This window comes from Pteropus medius, unplaced genomic scaffold (genome assembly GCF_902729225.1).
Source record: "Pteropus medius unplaced genomic scaffold, Ma_sr-lr_union100, whole genome shotgun sequence".
NCBI lineage: Eukaryota > Metazoa > Chordata > Mammalia > Chiroptera > Pteropodidae > Pteropus > Pteropus medius.
Window position 1 is genome coordinate 5,465,868 of NW_024340849.1, and position 20,299 is coordinate 5,486,166.

At 35.2% G+C, this 20,299-nt stretch overlaps 1 protein-coding gene across 1 annotated transcript in view; it reads right to left on the reverse strand.

Annotated features, from left to right (window-relative positions):
- Positions 1 to 20,299, reverse strand: part of DOK6 (docking protein 6) — a 272,262-nt gene that overhangs the window by 188,757 nt on the left and 63,206 nt on the right. The window contains exon 2 of the mRNA XM_039839865.1: positions 1,860 to 1,967. Within this exon, the coding sequence (XP_039695799.1) occupies positions 1,860 to 1,967 (108 nt within the window). The remainder of the gene's footprint in view (positions 1 to 1,859; positions 1,968 to 20,299) is intronic.

The window sequence follows — 20,299 nt, forward strand, 5'->3', positions numbered from 1 at the left end:
TTTCTCAATTATGTTCCATAATTTTCAGTGTAGAGCTGGAGTCTCCAACTCCCGGGGCCATTAACTAGTACAGGTCTGTGGCCTGTTAGGACCCGGGCCGCACAGCAGGAGGTGAGTAGCAGGTGAGCCAGTGGAGCTTCATCTGTGTCTGCAGCCACCCCCCAGTGCCGGCATCACCGCCTCAGCTCCTCTTCAGATCATCAGGCATTAGATTCTCATAGGAGCCCTGGTTCCTGGTGCCAAAAAGGTTGGTTTTATATGTGCTTTGATAATTTTATTCATAATGATTTGTTAGCACTATTACGAATTTGGTTCTTTTTAAAATTTTTAATTTACCAGGTATTAACCTTATTATTAAAAGTGCAACTGATTATAGACATACCATTTACTAAATCTGTTCATTAGTTCTAGTACTTGTTTTAAAGATGAGCAAGGGTTTTCAACAATTATGTCATTGAGGATAAAAACGGTTCTTTTTTCTTTTCAATAGGTTTTCGTTAGATATACTTTTTTTCATTAAGGAAGTTCACTCCATTCTTAATTTTCTGACAGTTTTACATCATAAATGGATGGTAAATTTTGTCAAATGTCTTTTCCGTATCTACTTAAAGGATCCTATGATATATCTTCTCTTTTACTCTACATCATTACATTGATTGATTTTCGAATGTTAAAACAACTTTGCATTTCTATCATAAATCTCTGTTGATCATATGTTATCATTTCAATATATTGTTGAATTAGATTTGCTTGTTAAGAAATTTGGGGTTGTAGGAATATTGGTCAGTCACTTTGTCTAGTCACTGGTCTGATGAGGTAAGCTGAAAAGATTTCCTCCTTTTCTATTTTCCTTAAGTATTTACATAGATTCTTTTTTCCACCTTAAACGTGTTGTAGGATTTATGAGTAAAATGATATGGACCTGTCGTTCTCTTGGTAGGAAGGTTTTTAACTATATGTTCCATGTTTTTATTAGATATAGCTTCAAAAAGAATAGTTTCATCAACCTAAAAATCCTCTGTGTTCCCCTAGCCTGCCACTACCCCACTCACCCCCGTACCCCAGAAACTACTCTATTTTTAGAAACAGAGAAATCAAAACTATATATGATATCAGGTAAATTCCACAAACTCATTCCTTTCTCAGTATTATACCCGATAAGGAGCGGGGGTCTTAACTGAGCTTCTTCAGACGTTCCACCAAAAATCAACACCTGTCAGCGCTGGTCATAAACGAATCCTCCACAGTCACCATCAAATACCTACCCGCGGTTTGATGTTTTCTCCAAAGATAACTTCGGGTGGCGTGTTTAGCCACATTCTAGGGTTATTGCTTACAGACTTTTAATTCTTAAGAAACTGATGTTTCGTTCACAGCGTTTCTGCCACATCTCTACACCTCAGCGCGTGTGACATCCGTCACTGTCTGGTTAAGGCTGTGACAGCAAACGCGTGTGATGTTCACAGTGTCATTCGCGCTGCTAACTCCAGCCTCAGAAGGTGCATCTCCTAAATGCTGCCGACAGTTTAAATCCGAGTAACAAACGCACAAGTGACCTGAACGGAGGGGAAAATGCCTACTCAGCACCTTGGGCAACGATCGTGGTGAGTTATGGGGTCATCTCATTTTGCAAAGCGGCAATAAAAATGAGTCTTTCATTTTGCAGAGGTACCGCTGGCATTTACAGCAGACGATTAAAATAGAGGAGAAAAATAACTTTTGCATTTTCTTGGAACAGAGACATTTTATTCTGGCCATGCGTTTTCGCCTCTGCAGATTTCATCTATCAAAAGAAATGTCTCCCTAAGTTGTTGCCAAGGATCCCGTTCCTCCCCAGCAGTTCTCAGGCTGCAGCTTACCTTGTGGAAGCTTCTGAAATATGCCGCCTTTTCATCTGGAAATTTCTCTAGCCTTCGAGGTCCTTTACTGGAAGCCTTCTTGAAAACCAACCAGCATCGCCTGAAAATCTGAAATGAAATAAAGGAATCTTATTATGTAGCTTTCTACGTCAGGAATTTATCTATTCAATTAATCTACTGGGAATACATTTTTTTAAATGCATTTAAAAATAACAGAGTTGACAAGACAAAACAGATAAACTGCTCTTAGCAACATTCTTGCTTTGGCACATCCATAACCATTATGCATATCTGCATATATTGTAAAAATCGTTGCTTATACCAATATATTTTAAAGATTTCAAATAATTCTGATGATTTTGAGAATTGGTTTATATGAATAGACAAAACTTTCTAAATATTCCATTGAATACAAATGAGTTCCTGCTAATTTCACAATGGTTTGGGTATTGTTAATCAATATAGCTATTTACATTTATCAATATACAGATGACAAAAAAAAAAGCATCAGATTTGATCTCTTCCAAAAATTACTTTCTCCACAATATAGTATAGTAATTTTTGCACAAGATAAATAATTTCACTCAATCATTAATATAAATCACACATGCTTATATTAGAATTCAGGGTATTATATAGTAATGCCTAAGTGTATATGTATGTGTGTGTGTGTGTGTGTGTGTGTGTGTGTTTATTTTTTTATGCCTATAGCACCTGGTCTTCCTCGGTGGTCTCCCATCCAAGTACTAACCAGGCCCGACCCTGCTTAGCTTCCGAGATAGAATACGGTTTTCTGAAAATCAGAATAATTTTATTTTCAGTGCAGTTTCTGCTATTTATTAATTAATTTATTTATTAATTCTCAATGCGGGTTCTGCCTTGTCTTACAGAATTTACTTTAACTTCTCTAAGACCTAACTTGCTTTCACTGGCAGCACGTGGGAGGGGGCGGTGTGGCCCCCTGCGACACTGCTTGGCCCTTCAAGGCATCTAAAGATGCGGGGACCACCTGGTCGCTTAGCAGCGGAATCCCTGCTTCCAGGACGCCCACCTTCTCCCACGGCCTGTCTCTTACAAGGTGAAGCTCCTGCCCCATCGCTGTTGAGACGCCGCTCTGCTCCCTCCTGGGGAAGTAACTGATTGCATCTTCGCAGAGTTATCTCCTAAACATGCCAGTCGTCTCGCCAAACAGGCTCTTGGGTATCCTTCAGACTTTCCTTCTAGACACTTCCACGTTGTTGCCAAGACTCCAGACATTCCCAGGATTCCCAGCTGCTTCCCGGCCTCAGTTTTCCACTGCATTAGCCTTTAATCCCTTCCATTTTCCTTTAGAGCCGTCCCTTTTCCTTAGGGCTTTCTTTCTTCCAAGGTGACTGTGCCATAGGATGCCCTTTGTCCACGTAAGACTCACCGTGAAGTGGGCGGCAGCTTTCCTGGCTTTAGCTCACAGCTGTAATTACGTTATCGAGCTAGGACCCATTCCCAAGCTTTAACGTAGCCAAACGTCAAATTTAATGGGCCTCTTCTATCACAAGATATTGACCTAGTGGACCCTGTACTTCAAATAGGATTTGGGTTAGGAACTCTGAAGAATTTCTGATTTCAGAGGCTGTCAAACTCGAGGGCCCACTGCACTAACGAGGCTCACAGAAACTTCATCTCAGAGATTTTTAAAGAGTATAGAAGAAAGTGGCACATCAGGGGTAGCTTATGTTTGTTCCTTTCTGAAAGCAAGATACTATATAGATGATAACTTGGCGTACAGGAGTCAATTATTTATTCATAACAGTGTACCAGATGAACATATCAAGACAAGAAACAAACAAACAAGCAAAGCCCATCCATGAACAGTGACTGCAGGCTGACGCTCTGAGTGATTTCAATTACTTAGTCCTGGGTCTTCGTCCCCTCACAAAATGCATATGGTACTATAGAAAGACACACTTTGTTTTTGTAAAAAGTGGTTAATACATAAATATATATTCAGCTACTTCTGTAGAAAGACCCACCTATTTAAATATAAATGAGAGGACCAAAAATTTTTTAAAAAATTCTTTCTTTTCTCACTGGTTATTATAATTTAAAGTTCATGTTTAGGAGAAAGTTCTCACCAACTCCAATTGAAGAGCTTTGCATCATTCACCACTGTTTAATGCAGAATGTAAATATTGCTATCTGTTAATAATGGGAAAAATGCTTAAAGAGCAAGCAACATGTCTATCTCAACTTTTCTCATTTCATGTGGTTGGAAAGACCAAAACACATGTGTTAGTGTTTTCTGATCCCCTTATCTTGCTTTCTCTTTATCCAGCAAAACACATTAAAAATTCATAAAGGACAGATTATGATTCCAAAATTGGCACTAGCGGCAATTTTTGAGGACGCCAAGTGTGTTCTGTTTTTCACCTGAACATATATAGTTCTCTCTCTTGCATTCGTCTACCGTGCCGTTGATAAACTACTCAGAGGGAACACACACGTGGTCTGGAGTCACAGCCAGAAATGAAATGCTTCACAGCAGCAGTGAGTTTTCAGTTGAGAGTGTGAAACTGTCATCATTATCATGACAATGAAAACTAGTTGTAGAGTACAACCGCTGAGCAGAACCCCAAGAAGCAGCAATTTTTAGAAACACTCACAGGCACTGGAAGGATATTTGCAATTACACTCATCCACCTCCCTGCTTTCAGAGAGCCCCACACTGACGTGATAGAAAACAAAAAAGTCCCTTCTCCCTGCTCAAGATATCCAGGAAAGAACCACGTCCTGTGGGTTTTAGTTTCTCTAAAATCAGAATATTCGTTGGCCCTAGAGCAACATATGCTGTTTGAAATTCATGGCGTTTATTTTCATCGGTCACTTGCAGAGCTGGAATTTGATAATCAGTGAAAAGTATCCCCCTGTATGGCCAGTTTGTTTTTGTTTCATGGATGTGGTTAGCATAGGGTTCCATCATGCCAAGACCCGATTCCTAAAGTCTTAGGATCACGATTTCCAACTGACATTTTGACTGGTGAGCAAATCAAATGTCTAAAGCCTAGCTCAAAATATTTCCTCTTCAGTTTACTTCTCCTCCTGGGTTTCTTAAGTCCTCCATTTGATAAGCATGTTTTTAGCCACACAGCTACAAATTTTGGTGTTGCCATTGATTTTTTTCCCCCCCTTTCTTTTACCTAAACCATCCAAAAATCTCTGGGCAAAACCCAACAGGAAGATGCCTCCTGTGATGCGGTGAGAATGGCTTAAGTTGGAGGCGGGGGTTGGGGGGGGGGTCTAGAAAAAAATAAAGAATAAAAATTAAAATGGGAGAGAATCTGCAAAGTCAAAGAATTTCCATTTGATACAGCAGAAAATGGGAGTTAATGATTAGTTTGATTGGGAGCGATATTATGGAAATAATATTTAAACTATATTAGACCAGTAGCAGGGGTTGACATTGACCCTGAAAATATAAGAATGTCATTAGGTAATTAGTGCCTTCCTTCCAGAGAACAAGACTACAACCCGACTGTACTGAAGACAGTGGAGAGAGAGAAGATAAACTCAAGATGAGAAGTATTATGAGAAAAATTTAGAACTTCATAATAAACTCAATGTGAGTAAAGGAGAAAAATGAATTAAAGATACAGCTAAGATACATCTACATAGATAAGTGAATGATGGCATTTATGCAATTGTCAGAAAACTTAAGAAATGAGGAGTTTAATTTTAGGTCTATTGAGCTCTGACATGACATTTTAACATTTGCATTCCCAAAACTGCTCTTGAGAAAGTTATAAACTGTAGCCTTACTGTAAAATGGATGCTTTCCAGTCTACCTCATAGAATAATTCCTTACTATTTAATGTGCCCTCCTTATGAAGACAGTGTCTTACTTTGGTTTCTTGATGTAAATTTGCATACTCATCCAATGTTCATCCTTTCCCCGCTACTCAACACTTAGTGCTTTTTCGCTGCCTCTTCAAAACTGTGAAGTTCAATACATTTAAAATATCAAATCAGCGAACACATTTCCATTACTTCTGTTTCAAATTTGTAGGCTTGGCTTAAGTCTACATACCTTCTGAATTATCCTGAATGAAATGTTTAAACCCAAAAGAGAATTATTCCAAACCTTGAATAATCCATTGCTCTTTAAACACAATGACGACATTCAGATGTTGGCTTTACCTGGGGGACTTACACTATCGTTTAAACAGATGTGAGTTTTCTGGTAATAAACTTGATTGTAAATAAAGTTACTGGTTTTAGAAACTGGCCATTAAAAACCACCAGAATTGGTAGTGAATTTAAGGAGTTACTAAAATGTCAATTGTAAGAGAAATTTTGTAGTGATCTAAAGGAAATTCCAGTGCTTGTAGGGTTAGGAGTCACTAATAATTTGTATATGTACTGCAACACCATATATTATCTTAAAGGTCATGAGGATTTTTCCAATCAAGGACTTTCTATGTCCATTTTATTTTCATACCTTCATAAGCAATATTTATTACTGTTTTTCTATTTTAAATTAATAGTATCAAATATCATGTATAAAACATTATAAAACCTAATTTTCACATCGAATTATATGACTGAGCTTTATCCATGCTGACATATTTGTTTCTTTTTGTTTTTGCTTGGTGATTTGTAGGAATTTTAAAATATATTTTAATTTTAATTCCTTTATCAGGCAGATGTGTTGGAAATACCTTTCTTTTTATCGTAGCTTGACTTTTCACCTTATTATAATTTTTCATGCACAAGTTTTTAATTTTAACAGTCAAATTTGTCAATTATTTCCTTTCTAGCTGTACATATATGACTTTCGGTTATTAATGTCAATGCGTAATCCATTTACGTTATGTGGTTACCGATATAATTGAACTTTTCATCATCTTACTTTTTGTTTTAATCTTTTTAATAAACTCATTTTACTCTTTTCCTAATTTGTAATGGATTAATAAAATTTCTTAAATTGCTTTCCTTTTTTTCCCCTCGGCGGCCTTCCAAAGCTTTTCACTCCACTCCAGAAAAAAATACCCATTTAATTGGCAAATACATTTAATCACCTACGCACAGCATCCTTCCTCTAGTTTCATTTTTGCTACTAAAATCGAATGGAATCTCGCTCCGAGAAACACTGTTCTATTAACCTCCCATCTGATCTCCTGTCTTCACGTGTGTTTTGCTCCAATCCCACTTAACTATTTCCATATTAGACGTCTTAAAGCACAGCTTGGGTCAGGTATCGCTTCCAACCAAATAACAAATGAACAAAGAACAACGACAAAGCTTTCAATGCCTCAGCATCGCCCACTGCTTAGCAACGAAATTTTGAATTCCGAAGCTTGCCTTTAAAGAACTTTCATGAACTAAACCCAAAGTCTTGTGAAACATTTGTCGCTTCTCCCATTAAATCCTCTCTTAAACTTGCATTTCTCTTTCTTCCCTCAAACCTACCCCTTTTCTCATTAGTTCTCTGTTCCCTTAATCACAGAGAAATGTATTCTAAATGTCTGGGAGACAGCCCTTGCTCTCAAGAACTGGAAACCAGCCAGCGAAGGAGCATTACCCATTTATTCTGATACACCGAAAATTTCAGCACAGTCGCAACATTTCATGTCTGAAAACTCAAGTGACAGGAGAGACCAAAAAAGATGACTTAAAGGAAAAACAGGAGAAAGGATTTGAAACTGACTTTCCTCTGTCTGAAACCTGGGAACCTAAGGCCAGTACTGGGTTTGTTTGTGATTAAACCATAAAGAACTCTTTAATCCATGTGCCTACTTAGAAATAAATTCTTGCCCCCAAACAGACTGTTTTAAAAATACCCCTTTGGACAAGCTTTGCATCTTTTCATTTTAAGGACCTAAATCTTATGCAGTAAAAAACAGATTTAAACAACAACAACAACAATAAGAACAAAAGCAAATCAAGATCTAAACTAAATGGCATCTGAGAGCGCAGGCACCTGGAAGCTTGAGGCGCTAATCCACGCTCATTCCCTGAACAGAAGCCTCCCTCATAGCATGAAGAAGACACGAAAGCTCAGGGAAAAAACAGCTCACAGGATGACTGATTTCAGATGTGTGAAGCTACCTTGAAATGAAACGTCTCAAGCAGGAATTTTTACTCAGAAAGAAAGTTAATTTCCTTGCAAAAGGTACACCGTGTTTCTTATCTACTTTATATTTTTATTTCTATCATTTTTCTAGCTTTGGCTGCCATTTAAAAAACACACTGGCTTTCTGTTTGGAGCTGCAGTATTAGATGTGGGTGCTCTATATTTGTTTTCATATTATTTTAGTTCTATGGTGTAACCTGACTTTTCTCTTGGGACAACATTTTAGGCACTAATTCCCTTGGGCAGCAGCAATCTTGACTTTCAATAATAATAACCGGTATCTTCGGTCCTTATGATGCTTCCCCACGGTTCTAAGGGATGCGCAGATTATCAACATAATTTAAACCACATCAAAACCCAACGAGGCAGTATGTTTCTCACTGCCTACAGATGGGATGCTCAGGCAGAAAAGTGAAGTAACTTACAGTTTGGCACAATACTGAATTATTATTCTAGTTTGCTAATTTGGCTTCCTACTTCTGCTTTCGTTTTCAACTATTCTGTACACCACCATCAAAAATCATCATCCCAACATTTTCTCAATTCCAGGGCATCTTTGGTGGATTCTGCTTGCTCATCCGGCAGAAGCCTCGCATACGAAGCTGAGCACGCCATCCCTACATCGGCCTTTCTGCGTATCCCCTACTTCATTTTACTCAAACCAAGCCCTCTAGGGACTCAGGACTCCTCACCAACACATTTTTTTTTTTTTTTATTAACAGCTTTACTGAAGTATAACCGAAAAATAAAATGTGTGTATATTTAAGGTGTACGACTTGAATTTTTGATAATAGAGTAGTCTCCCCTAATCTCTAGGAGGATACGTTCCAAGACTCCTAGTGGATGCCTGAGACCATGAATATTATTGAACCCTATATATATATATATATACTGTTTTTCCCTATACATACATACCTATACTAAAGTTTAATTTATAAATGAGGCACAATAAGAGATTAACAACAATAACTACTAATAAAATAGAACCATTATAATAATATGCTGTAATAAAAGTCATGTGAATGTGGTCTCTCTCTTACAAAATCTCTTATTGTACTGTATTCACCCTTCTTCTTGTGATGATGCGAGATGACACAGTGCCTATGTGATGAGAATTTTAGAGGCTGAACTTATAATTCAAATTGCACAATAAATGAATGCTGACAATGTGTAAGACATGCTTACAATAAGAAAGAAACTCATACTTGTCTTCAAAGGGCAAATAATTTGGGGAAACAGAGCACAAATAAATATAATATTAAGTGAGTTAAGAAGAAGGTAATGATCACTTTTCAGGCTTTTGGCTAAGATCAAGTATAAAAAAAGGTTAATGATATATATACGCCAACAGGATAAAATATACACTCTTCTCTCCTCCCTCCCCCACCACTGAAATGAGCCCCCAAACCAGCATTATAATTAAAAAACAAAAAAACAAAAACATGATAACATTTCTGCCAATCAGGGTGACAACAAAGATGACCTTTAGCAGTATAACAATTTACACGTTAGCAGAAATATTAACCAGTGCAATTATAAAAGAGAAAGAAATTAGAGATGGAAACGTTAGAAAGAACAGCTAAAACAATTTGTAGTTGGAGTAACTATATACTGGGAAAGAGCAGAATCAGCTGCAACCTATTATAGAGCATAAGAGAATTCACTTCACAAAGATAGTTTATAAAATTATCAACAGTCCGAAATCTTAATATAACAAATAACAATCGTTAGAAAGTATGATGGAAAACTCCATTCACCGTGGGAAAAGAGGGGACACGGGGAGAAGGGATTCTGAAGATCCGAAAGGTCACAGGAGTAACTCGAGAGTGAAGGATCCCAGTGATTAAGGGAGTTGGACAATAAAGGACAGCACAGTAAAGGAGAAAGAAACCATCTAAGGTGCTCGTTTTAACTATTCTGCTTGGAGAACATGGAAGGGCGACGCGGAGTTGCTTAAAAGCAACAATACGAAAAATCGGACGCCAGGTCCGCGGTGGTCTCTGCCGTAATCTAAATGCCATAGGACTTGCTACAAGGCTTATCTTTCTCCTCACTCTTTTCATGGTTATCTTCTTTGCAGGTTCTCGTACATCAAAATAACATTTCTATTTCCAAAATGCATTTTTTTCCCAACCAAGAAGATACATAGGAAAAAGAGCCTATTTACTTGGTATTTCGATAAAATAATGATAGCCCTGTAGCTTCACGGTATTTTTCATACGTCACAATCATGAAACATCAAATTGAACATGACAGTTTTATTTTAAAATCTCTGCTTAGATACAAGTCCTTTTTAAAAAATCCTTCAATCATTCCTCTCGAAAAAAATAACAATACACAAAGCTTTCTAAGGAGCTTATTTTTACTAGAAGCCATATCTCCAGTACATTGTGGACTTGTTGCTCTGTATTGTCAATACACTTTTAAGACAGACTGTTATAAAAATCACATAAAAGCAGAGAGAGTGACTTCCCTCTGTGAACGAGATTGTATTGGTGTCCTGGCCAGGTAATAGTGATCTCTTTAAAATGTGTTTGCCAGATAGAGGTCATCAATCGTTCCCTGTTCAAAAACATAAGACCAGAAGTAGAAGTTCGCATATTTGCATAAAATTCACACTCTTCTAGACTTAGAAGAATGATTCAGCTCTTATCAATATGTATTACTCATAATCAATGCTCAATAATTAGTTGAGTGCATAGATTCCTAAACATAATTCAATCACTTCAACAACTATTCACAGGGCACTTAATAGTCTATGGCATTGTGCTAGGCGCTGGGGAATGTGGTGATAGATCCTGCCTTGATGTAACGCATAGTTTAGTGGGGGCAGGCCGGCATACGAAACATAATTTCAAATCACTGCAGAAAGTACCACGACAGTGATAGTCACAGCCTGGGAAGACAAGGCTGAGTGAGGGGAAGGTGATTAGGGTGGGAGTCAGTTAACCAGGCAGAATCAGAGGCAGAATGCAGAAGTAAATCCAGCATTCAAAGGTCTTTTATAAAATCGAAGTGAATCATCCTTATGAATCATTTTATCTGTCATTATTTGAACAGGATTTAAATACTTCTGTCTTGTACGTCAATGTGCATATTCTTTTGTCTGCATAATATTTTCAATTAATTAATTTAAGTTTTATTAAATCGATCCCTCATTCATTCAGTCACTAACCAGCTAAGTGATACCATACAGCCCTCTGAGTCACTTGGACTTTCTGATTCTCTCCAGTAAAATGAGGAAATTGAACTAAATCACTATTAAGAATCCTTTTAAAACAAAGAATTTTGTGATATATTGTGGGTATATTAATACACATGAATTCATAGGCTGTATCTCTTATTGTTTAAATTAAGACTAAATAAGAATAACGATGTGATTTTTTTGGAAAATAACATTTATGCAAATTATAAAAATTTTAAACATGATAAAAATGTAAAGAAGACAGGAATATTCACCAAGTAAAAAGAACTATAATTGTTAAAATGATCAACCTCCTATATACTTTGTTCATGTACATGGTTAAATGGATGGACAGTCAGAGTTAATTTTAGAAAAATGAGATATATTTAATAAAACTATACTTAATAAAAGTTAAACATTCCTTTTATTTTTTATTTTAATAATACATATATATTTAGCATTTTGTATTTCATTACTCATATTTTTACATAGCAAATTCTAGAGTATTTACTTTGCCTTCTGTTCATAATTGACTAAATTATTTAAAGATCAATGGATTCAATACATATCAAAGCCTTTTACCTAGATTCTCTATTCTTGAGGTAATTATATCCACACATATTTCAAAGGACCTGATTTTATTTAAGTTATTTGCTCTAAGCAGGGTTTGTAGGTATATTCCTTTAGTTCTTACATCCTTGAATATGGCCACATATCTTTATTATTTGACTATTTGGCTGGATTAAATTTCTTCATAAATGTCTGAATCTGTGAGACCTTATGCTCATTGTGTAGATATTGAGTCTGGCTTTGGTCCTGTCCCTATGTCATCTCCATTTATTTTTTGGCAGGATTTTGTATTTCATTATTATTTTTCAGTAATTCTTTCTAGGTGCTATATTTCTTAAGATTTTTCATGTTTAGGAAGGTATGTTTGTTGCATTGACATTTAGATAATAATTTGGCCAAGTACAAGATTTTTGGGGTAGGATTTCTTATCACTTAGAACTTTGTAGGCATTGATATATCATTTTCTAGAATCGAAATTTTCACGGGGAAATTTAGGGCTTGCCTGAATGATTGCATTCTAAGTCATTTTCATTTTTTGGTTTGGAAATCACAAAGAACTCTAAATATTTATTTTTAATATAACCTAAGAAAACATAGAAACATTATATTTAATAACAAAACATAGTAGTAATACCCTTAAAATCAGCAATGTGATGAGAATATCCTTTATCATACATATTATATACAATACACCTATTATATGTATGAAATTCCTAGCGGGTTCATTAATTAAAGAAAAAATAAAAATTATATAAGGGTTAGAAAGAGGTAAAAGAAACCAAACTCATTCTTTATGGAAATTACACTGACTACATTAAAAAAAAAAGGTGACTCCATATCAAATTATTAGAATTACAGAGATTTCAGCAAGTCAGCCAACAATAAAATCAACAGACAGTAATCAATTCATCAGCAACAAAGGTGTAGAAAACGTAAGATGAAAAGATAAGTTTTACTATGGCACCGAAAATATAAAACGGGAAGAAATCTAAGAAAAGCGATTAAGACTTTTATGGAGAAAACATCTGACATTAAAAGACATTAATGATATTAAAGACATACCCATTACATCCAAAATAAAAAATATTAAAGTCCTAAGGAAATGCAGAAATATATGCGCAAACAATGATTCGCATTGATTCTCCTTACACTAATCTATAAACAAACTCCAACCAAAACCCACGCATGCTCCTTTGCGCAACTTTGCAAATCTAAGATGCTACAGGAGAATGAAATAAAAGTTTTTCCCTTTCCGATAGGAAGACTTCTAACGGAGGTATAATAACTAATAGTGTGTGGTATTGATGCACACTAGATAGATAAAGAGGTGAAAATAGAGAGCTTATAAACTGGCACGCACACACATGGAATACTAATACACAACAGAGCTGGAAGTCAGAACCATGGAGTGAAAGACTACTCAATAAATGATACTAGGTTGAAGTAATAAGTAATGAAACTGATTACTTATATGGGGAAACTCCAAGGAACAAGTATTACTCAAAACCTCTCACCATATACAAAAGCGGTCCCTGGGGATAAATACTGTCAATACAAAAAGCTACACTTAAAAATTTTGAGAAGCAACTATAGAATAATCAATATATTACATGAGGCTTAAGAAGGATTTCTTTGTACATCAAATGCACAGGACGTAAAGGTAAAGATTGATAAATGTTAACTACATTGAAGTGCAAAATGCTATTTGTCAAAATATATCATAAGTGTGTAATTTATGCAAACCTGGATATTTTGAGTGAAAGCCAGTAGTAAATCAGGACATTTGAAGGGATACGCAGAGGGTATTTAACTATATAAATAAAATTTTTTCTTAGGCTTGTTGATTGGAGATTATATAAGTATTGATTTTATTATTTTTAAAATCTTTGAACAGTTTAAATATTGCACAATGAATAAAGATTTTTGAGAGAGAAAACTGAAAAATTCAAAATTTCACATCAGTACATTTCCTCATTCTAATTCCTGCTATCTCCCAAGCTTGGGGAAACAAAAGTATTATTGCTTATAAATATATAAGAGTTTCTTTTTCTGTAATAAGAATTAGAAAGAGCTATGACTCCAAAAGAATTTATTGTTCTAGTGGGACAGTTTTAATGCGCCAAAGACTAGTTGATTGGTAAAATTCAAGGCATTTAATTCAAAAGTTATAGCATATAGCCAGGATACAGCAACGAATCTCTGTTAGGTTGAACTTGAGCCTGGGTTGAAGCACGTACAAGGAGTAAGCACTGCAGTGAGAAGAACCAGAGAGAAGAATGCGGTTACTACAGCAAAATGGGAAAAAGAGGAGGGGTCCAATGTAAGAGATGCTACAGAGGCCGAGAGAACCACAAACACAGATGGGCAGTGGATCAAAATGAACTTGGTGATCAAAATTCTTAAGTACTTTGTGAGAATCTCACCTTTCATTTACATATTGACAATCTTACATCACATTTCTCTAATTGGTACCCACAACAATTGCTTTAGGCAGATGAGAATTTAGAGCATGGCCCTCCCACATATGGACTGACTGGACAGCATCACATTTGCATACCCATACCCTCAGTCTTCAGGAAATAGTAGATTCATTTTGAATAGACTTTTATATTAATTGCATTAAAATTAAACGATATTTTGTCTGCTTATTATTTATTATAATGAAAGAAAGTATTAGATATTTGTAAACACCATATATCTAATGAGATCATCTAAATGATCCTGGTTTTAATTTCATAGATGAGAAAATAGAGACTATATAATTTCCCTAAAATCATTGGCACTTCGTAATTAAATATGTACGACTAGAACTCAGTTCTACTGCTCCTAACCTAGTATTTCCCCCACTACCCCATACTTCTTCCCTTTAAAAAGTGAGAGTTATATCACGCTTTATACAAGGCGCATTTTTGATTAGTCAATTTTATTATAAATAAAATGTCACACTTAAAGAATTAAAATTTAATAAGAATCATGCAGAAAGAAAAAATATATATTTAAAATATATCCAATATTATATAAAATACATCCAATAATATATATAAAAATACGCAAAAATATGAGTCATAGTTATAGGTTGTATGCCTAGAAACAAAGATATATATATAAATCAACATGAAGATTAAAACTTGTATTATAATAATGTCAACATTTTAGAACCAATAAACAGAATTATGCGATGTTTCTCATATAGTTCAGAAGACAATCATCTGCTACATCAAATTTATTTGATGTCGCGCGTGCTGTTAGAACAGGGACATGCTAACGGAGCCTTCAGCCTTTAGGGAAATACATTTCATAACAAGCTCACTTCTTCAGCACCTTCTCTAAAGGATAATAAAATAGTGCATCCATTTTGGAGCCGTTTTGGTTCTTTTATTTATAAAACACCAACCTACCGATTCACAACACACACTGTTAGCCTTTTGCACAATGATAAGGGCAGAAATGAAGGAAAACGGACTTTAAGATTTTTAAATGAAAAGTTTTCAGTAAGTTAAATAAGTTGTGTGGGAATTATTAGTGAAAAATTAGATACTTGCCAATTAAAAATGACGGCTGGCATCTTTAATATCCTCAAATTCAGGGTGATTTAACATTTATGAAAGAGCAAAAGCAATAACTACTCCAGCTAAGTCTGTCCCACAGCCGCATCTGGGACCAAGGACAGGTGCATGTGACATAACCATGCTGTTTCAGACTTTGTCGCTGGTCACCAAAAACTAACCTAGCTGAGGAGGATTAGCTGTAAAGGTGTCATTATCTGAAAATCCAGTTGACCCGCTGGTGTGATTACAGTCTGATAACTCTGAATCCGTGCATAAGATTAAGCATTTTATTTTCTTTTACTTACAGAGATATGTAATTTTGGAGACTAGACAGCTATAGCATAATCAAAGAGACCTGGGTTAAAAATGCCACTAGAAACAGTGGGACTTGTAGGTTAGTTACTTATTCCTACTCAGTTTCACTAAATACAGGTGCTGGAAAAGGATGAGTCATCTCATCACAGTCAAGATAAGCTGTCTTGTCTGGACAATGAAGCAAAGAAGTAAGATGAAGGCATACATATTGGAAAGAAAGGAAAAATAAATTTTTTATTTTCAGATAGCATAATTTCATATTTTAAATTTCTAAGAGATCTCTAAAGATGAAGTAGAGCTAATGAGTGAATATATCAACTACAAGGTTTAAAATGCAAAAGAATGACTACATTCCTATATATTAGCAACTTAACAATTGGAAAATAAAGTTTTAAAAAAAATAGTACTCTTTACAGCAGCACGCAACATAAAATACTTAGAAAAAAATATACCAAGACCCAGAAAAGACATCTATAATGAAAATTACACATCTCTGGGAGAACTTAGAGGAGATTTATAAATGAAGAAATGTACCATTTCTTTCCAAATTCCTATAGATTCAACACGATCATAATCTAAATCCTGGCAGACGTTTTAAGTAGACACTGACAAGGTGATTATAAAATGTATATGTAAGTGCAAGTGACTGCCCGCAGCTAAAACCATCTCTAAAAACACCTGGGACTCTAAACCATTGCTGGAGGTGATGTAACATGGTACACACCAATTTTGAAAACTGGAGCTCGTTTTAAAGGTAAGTATTCCCAATGACCAGGAATTCTGCTTATGGGCACATACTCTAGAGGTTATTGCAGTAAAGAGGCTGAGAGGTAAGGCAGCACTCAAGCAGACATGAAGGAGAGGGCTTCACGTTCGCAATTTATTTGGGGGCAAACGTAACAGGCATTTCTGATTATTCGTATGTTGCTGGGGATATAGACTTAATTTGAGCCTGACGGTTAACGCACACACTAAGTATTCGAATTCTAGACTTGGGCTCTTGGCTTCATAAATATGCTATTTAGAACTGGAACTGCAATTTATTTTATCTTATTTAAAATCATCTTCCTAAGTATCTTAGGTATTGCAAAGCTTTACAGCCAACACAGAATGCAGCGAGGCAAGGCCATTCTGTGTGAGCATACACCTGTTTCAGGACACAAAAGGGTTAATGAATACACATCTAAGTTTATCCTAAAAACTTTATCCCACGCAACCTCAATACTTCTTCAGAAGGGACTAGGCAGACATATTCTTAAGTAAATAAATTTGATTGCCTTGTCTGAAAATATACAAGCATTTATCGAAAACCAGCTAGATGCAAGACACTGGACATTCAAAGAATCGATGCACGAGGCTTGACTCTATGCAGCTCAGCTAAACTAATGATGTAATAATATAACTGCTGTAATTTAGATATACACAGAAAGATAAAGAACCACAAATAGTGCTCATTTTATTCAACTGCTTTTCTATCCAATTATTTCAAGTCATTTTAACTAACTGAACAACTAAGATCTTAAGTGATCAGTCTCTTTATTATAATACATCACATTTCATACATTGACAAGGTATATTCACTGGCAAAAGTTGGCATCCCTTACCTTAGAAGACTTAAAGAATAGATCTAAACAAGAGTGGCATGATTGGATGAGTGGTACTACGAAATCTCTTGCCGTTTGCAGACATACATACACACCCCGCTCCGACGGGATTTCTGGCAGTGTCCCCATGCTCCAAGCATTTGCTGGTAACCAAACATTTCTATTGAAGTATACAAACCAACGATTTATGAATTATAAAAAGGAAGATAATTTCCATGGTTTTCAAATCAAGGGACAAATCATCGAAAGGACAACAAAGTAATTTACTTTATAAGAATCTAAACTTAGAAAAGGTAGAATTTATTAATTATAACTTAAATTTAAGTACTTAATTTTCCTATTGAGTACTCAAAACAATTATTTTGTCCATATGGAATGTATTCTAACATGAACTTCTCATATTAGTCATTTAAAGAAAACAACCACTAAAGTTCCTTTCATGTGGTTGTCTGGTTAATGATTATATTTGCATAATATGAATTGATTCCATTTTTATACTCTTCTGTGACATAATGTCTAGTACTTTATTTTTATTCAATTTGGCTGAATAGAAAAATCTGTTGGCATAATGCAGACATGCCTTATTCTGTATTATAGAAAACATGACAAGCCACACTAAAAATAATTTTTTAGAGGATAATGAGGACACAATTAAAGTGGTTGAAAAGAAGAAAAATTTTCAGAGCTAATTTTGAGTTAACATTGGAATTGTGTAATAAGCAATATTATACATACATTTATTTGAACATATGCAGTTTACAATTTAAATTTGAAGCAGTTTCTACATAATGTAGAGGACTGAGTTATTTGGTTCAGTAATCATTTTTTTCTGATGGAGGATAAAATATTGGGTTAACATAACTAAATATGTAGTATCTTTTTTTAAAGGATATATTTGTACTTTTATCTCTCATTTCTTTTAAAGTATCACAAATGTCACCACCTTTCAAAATGACTGTCTGTATTGATTTGACCCCAAAAGAACAGACTTTGAAATTGATGTTTTTTTATAAGGCTGTTGGTTGAGAAAACAATGCACACATTTATAAATATTTAACCACCACTGACATTTGAGTTTTAAAGCAAATTTATTTCCATAAATATCTTAAAATTGACAGTGAATACTCATTTAAAGAAAAATATTACCAGATTTGCTAAGAAAATTATTACCTAATGTATTCTATTAGAGTTCTGAGTAGTTAAATACATTCTATCTATAATTGACAGGAAAAAAATTTATTTTCACTTTTTAAAATGAGAAAATGCCCTTTCTTTAATATGTATTATTCCAGCAGAATCAAAGAAGCATTTCTGTATAGTCTAAAAATGACACCAACGTCTCTACCAATTTGTCTGATAAATGCTTTCCTTCCTCAAGACATTGACTGCAAAATGGGGCTAGGGGACCAGAGCTCTTTGTTCAAACAGAAGAGAGGGCTCTCAAGTACTACCAAGTTTTGACAGAAATTTCTGAGATGTCTGTTTAAAAAGGACACTTAATGTTTTCAATATAGTGACAATAATTTACTAAGAAAAAATACAGTGGCCAGAGTGAAGAAGAGAGGGAAAAAGATACAGATGGACGATGTCCAGAGGTTGAAGTCACGAAACAGTGGGGAACCCTCGCGAGAACAGAAGGACTGAGAACATTGGGAAGAGGGTGGAGAGGAGAACAGAATGATCTATATGTGGATTTGATACTGAAAATATAAGTGACAGAAGTGAAATCAGGAGTGAAAGGAATACTAAACTCATCTTGGTGAGAAATCACCTTCTTTTCTATCGATGAGGAAAGTGACTAGAGCAAGCAGAGAGAAAATGAAGTTGTATGATGCTCTCCATTTCTATTTCACCATAAGCCAAAACTCTGAATTGGAAATGATGACATGGATTAGACTCAAATTACCTAAAATATATTTCCATGTAATTTCTATAGACTAAATGTACTGATTAAATATTATAATTTAACCTATTTAAATCTGAGACAAATAGTAGGACCTAGATAAAAATCCCATAGAAAATGATCAGATTTTCATGTATTTATAGCTCAAAAAATAACTTGTTTACTCACCAGATTATGGAAGCGCCAAAAGTTTTGAGTTTATTACTGGCCAACTAAGAACTAAATTTGGCGTACATTTCTAAGGCCTTGGCTTAAGGTAATATGAAACTGTGAAACAGCAAGCGTTACCTGATAAGCATCATCAGCCTACAAGAGTAATGCCTGATGAATCTTGGCTACCTAACAAAAAATTCATTTATAAAATTCAAAAAGCCTTAATAAATAAAAGGTTACACTTATTAATGGCTATTAATGGCTAGTAATATCCTTCATTTGAAAAATTCTCAAGTAGAAAAATTAATCAATGGAGTTACCCATTTATTTGTAAAATACTTGCTGGTTGTAGACTTAATTTTGCTCTGTAATGACTAGCCAATTAAAATTCCTTAAGCAAAAATTAAAAATGAAAGCCTATTGCATTTTAAGAAATTTTACTGTATGACAATATTTTTTGCTCATTCAAAACAAAGATGGATGTTTTATTAAGATGCTAGCATACATACATAGTTTTCATCAATTCAGAACTTAATATACATATACAAATCCAACAAAAAAATTATAATGTTTTTATTACTTCTTAGCATCACCTTCCATTAAATACATTCTACACATATCTGGACAATTAATTTTCTCCTTAACTTTGAATAACTCGTGTAAGGTCTAACAGTCTAGGTTGCATCTTTGAGATGCCTGCCAATAAGGGCAAGTTAGTGGACCAGCTAACCTGACACAAAGCCTTCTAGAGCAGTTTCAGCATCAATCCAGAACAAATTACGAATCAGAATCCCCAAGGGGCGGTGGCAGGGCAGGGACATCTGTTCTGACAAGTCCTCCAGGTGATCTGACACACATGGAACGCACTGATTAAAGACACACTTTGGACGAGGGTCACTTCTGACCCTAATGGCCTTACCGTTGTCCCCAGCTTGACGAAACATCAGATAGTTTTCTTCCTCATTCTAAGCCCCTGACCACCAGTTTCTTAGTGCTTTCACTTTAGAAAACTTGCAATTGCAAATTCTTTCCTTGCCTTAGCTCTTTTCCCAGCCTC